General features: G+C 36.5%; 1 protein-coding gene across 1 annotated transcript in view; it reads left to right on the plus strand.

Moving 5' to 3' along the window:
* The window catches only part of LOC106874625 (claudin domain-containing protein 1), a 21,587-nt gene that overhangs the window by 12,415 nt on the left and 6,284 nt on the right, over positions 1–2,888 (plus strand). The window contains exon 2 of the mRNA XM_014922420.2: positions 1,827–1,910. Within this exon, the coding sequence (XP_014777906.1) occupies positions 1,827–1,910 (84 nt within the window). The remainder of the gene's footprint in view (positions 1–1,826; positions 1,911–2,888) is intronic.

Raw genomic sequence — 2,888 nt, forward strand, 5'->3', positions numbered from 1 at the left:
AGAGAAAGAGAGGAAATACGAGGGGGAAAAAGAGATACGTAGTAGTAACAGAGGAAGAACGAGAGGGGTAAAGCGAGATACGTAGTAGTACAGAGGAAGAACGAGGGGGGGGGGAGAAGGAAAGAGATAGAGTAGCGTCGGAGGATATGAGTTACGAAAACTACTTACATTTGGAAGACGCTGCGTTCAATCATGTAAAAACAAATAGTAAATGAGTACATGCATATATACGTACAGGTATGTATATACCGACATCCACCTGTATGTATAGGTGCATATCTGGTTACAGGACATTAAACACACACACATACATACTCACACACACGTGTATATATATATATATATATATATATATATATATATATATACACACACATACATATATATATCTATACACATGTAAACACACACACATAAATACATGCATACACGCATACACGCACATACACACGTATATGTGCCCATGCACACATCATTGTGTTCATGTGCACATACATACGAGTGACAACTAACTGATTGTCCTATATTATATATATATATTTATATTTATATATATATATATATATGTGTGTGTGTGTGTGTGTGTGTGTGTGTGTGTGTGTGTGTGTGTGTGTGTGTGTGTGTGTGTGTGTGTGTGTGTGTGTGTGTGTGTGTGTGTGTGTGTGTGTGTATGTATATATGTATATCAGGCACGTGCCGTCAGTAATCACTCAGATTAGGCAGTTGGTGACGTTTATGTAGTAAAACACACACACAAAAAAAAGCGAAACATAGGCGCGCGATTAAGTTGGAGGCAGATTTACTTCTGCCTTTATAGTACGTAAAGAAAACGTTGTTGTAGGAATGTATGCAGGACGTGTACTAAAGCAGTACTATGTGTAGCTTTAATACTGAGATTGAAAGGCAGGGGCGAATTATGCCTACCTAATCTACAAAAAAATTTAATATTTTGTATTTTATGCATAGTAATCTGAGCAACCTTCATAATTTTATTGAATTTGGTGCATATTTTGCCATATTTTGCCATATTTTTCCATACATACATACATAGAGTAAATCCCAAAAGAACAAACAACACAAAAAAAACAGAGCAACGTGAGGACGTGATACCTGTAATGTATTAACAGACGCTCAGGGAAGGAAAGAAAGATGGTTTAACATATTTATATAATTGTTAAAGATGACTCCAAACGTTTAGGTAAGGCAAATATCATTATTACAGGAAAAAATTCAATGTCTTACAGCTGTTTCTGTAATATCCCATAGCATGGGATATTCCGTCATCAGTGACAAATAGGGAAAATAAGAAGGGTATAGATTAATGGACTTTGAATTCTTTCCAATAATAATAATGCATATGACGTGAGACGTTTGCCTTACTTTAACGTCTGTTGTCCTCTTTAACAATTATATATCCGCTATATCAGAAATCTGCAATGGCTCCATAACTACCATCTAGGCTATAACCGTGAAGCCGTGGTAATCCGTTACAGCATTTATCTAGCGTATCTAATCCTTTAGATCAACTGTGAACTAAACCACTCGTGTTGATGTTTTTTCTTGTTTGTTCATGTTTGAATTGAGTGTATGTTTGAATTGAGTATATATATATATATATATTGTTGCATGTCTCGTTTCTCTCTTTGTTTTTTTCGTTGTTTGAAAAACGTTCGTTTTCTGTTTTCGTTTTTATGTTTTCGTTTCTCATTGTGTTTAACGTTTTTCTTGATGTCCTGTACCCATGTATGCATGTATGTATGCACATAGATGTAGGTATGTACATATATGTATGGATAATATTTTGCTTATTATTTTCTCCTCAACAGATGGCTGGCACCAGAAAGAATGTGAGAACGTTATACTATTCGGGGAAAGCGCTGAGCTCACAGAAATCCAAGAAACATTATTGTGTAAGTTAAAGTTTATTTTTTGCTTGGGCCGTCTGCACTTATTCGAAGGCGATGGCAAGGATGGAATGCGGATTATGTATTGGACTACTAAGATATAGGTGATGATGTTTAAGTCAGCTGAGATTTCTTTTTTGTCGTTCAATCAAAGGTGGATTCTGACTGAACACACCAACAATCAATGGCTTTCTACATTTCAGTAATATTGTACCACGGGCTGCATAATTCGATGATCCCTTATTTCCTTATTCTTTGTTAATGATATATGTATATTTATATATTTATACACACACTCACACACACACATACACACATGTCTATATGTATATATAAATTACATACATATATATATATACAAAGACACACGCACACACACACACACACACACATACACACATGCATACACAAACACACAGACACAGAAACACGCGCATACACATGATGGGATTCAACATATGAAGAGGTACTGAAAAGTTCCAGGCTTTGGGTAACAGAAAATACAGGAAGATCAGTGAATTATGATTTTATTCAACATATTCCTCTCTGAGATTCACACACTCATTGCAGCGGTCCTTCAGTTTTTCTAAGCCCTGCGAAAGAACTCGGAAGGTTGGGCCTCCAGGCAGTTTCTGTGTGATAAAGTGTTATAGTAGAAGTTGCTCAAGGTGACAAGGCAGTCGGTTTGAACCCGAGATCACGTGGCTATGAAATGGTTATGAAATAAACTTGAACACGTACTCGTGCCAGCATACAAACACACACGCACACACACGTACGCACATATGTACATACACATGGACATGAAGAATTTTCACTGAGTGGGTTGTCAAGTATTGAAGTGGCTTTACCACTGGTAATCGCCATGTTTGCGAAAAACACAAAAATTTGAATGTACGTTAGAAAATTAAATGTTTGCATATAGTGTGTGTGTGTGTGTGTGTGTGTGTGTGTGTGTGTGTGTGTGTGTGTGTGTGTGTGTGT

This window comes from Octopus bimaculoides, chromosome 23, assembly GCF_001194135.2.
Source record: "Octopus bimaculoides isolate UCB-OBI-ISO-001 chromosome 23, ASM119413v2, whole genome shotgun sequence".
NCBI lineage: Eukaryota > Metazoa > Mollusca > Cephalopoda > Octopoda > Octopodidae > Octopus > Octopus bimaculoides.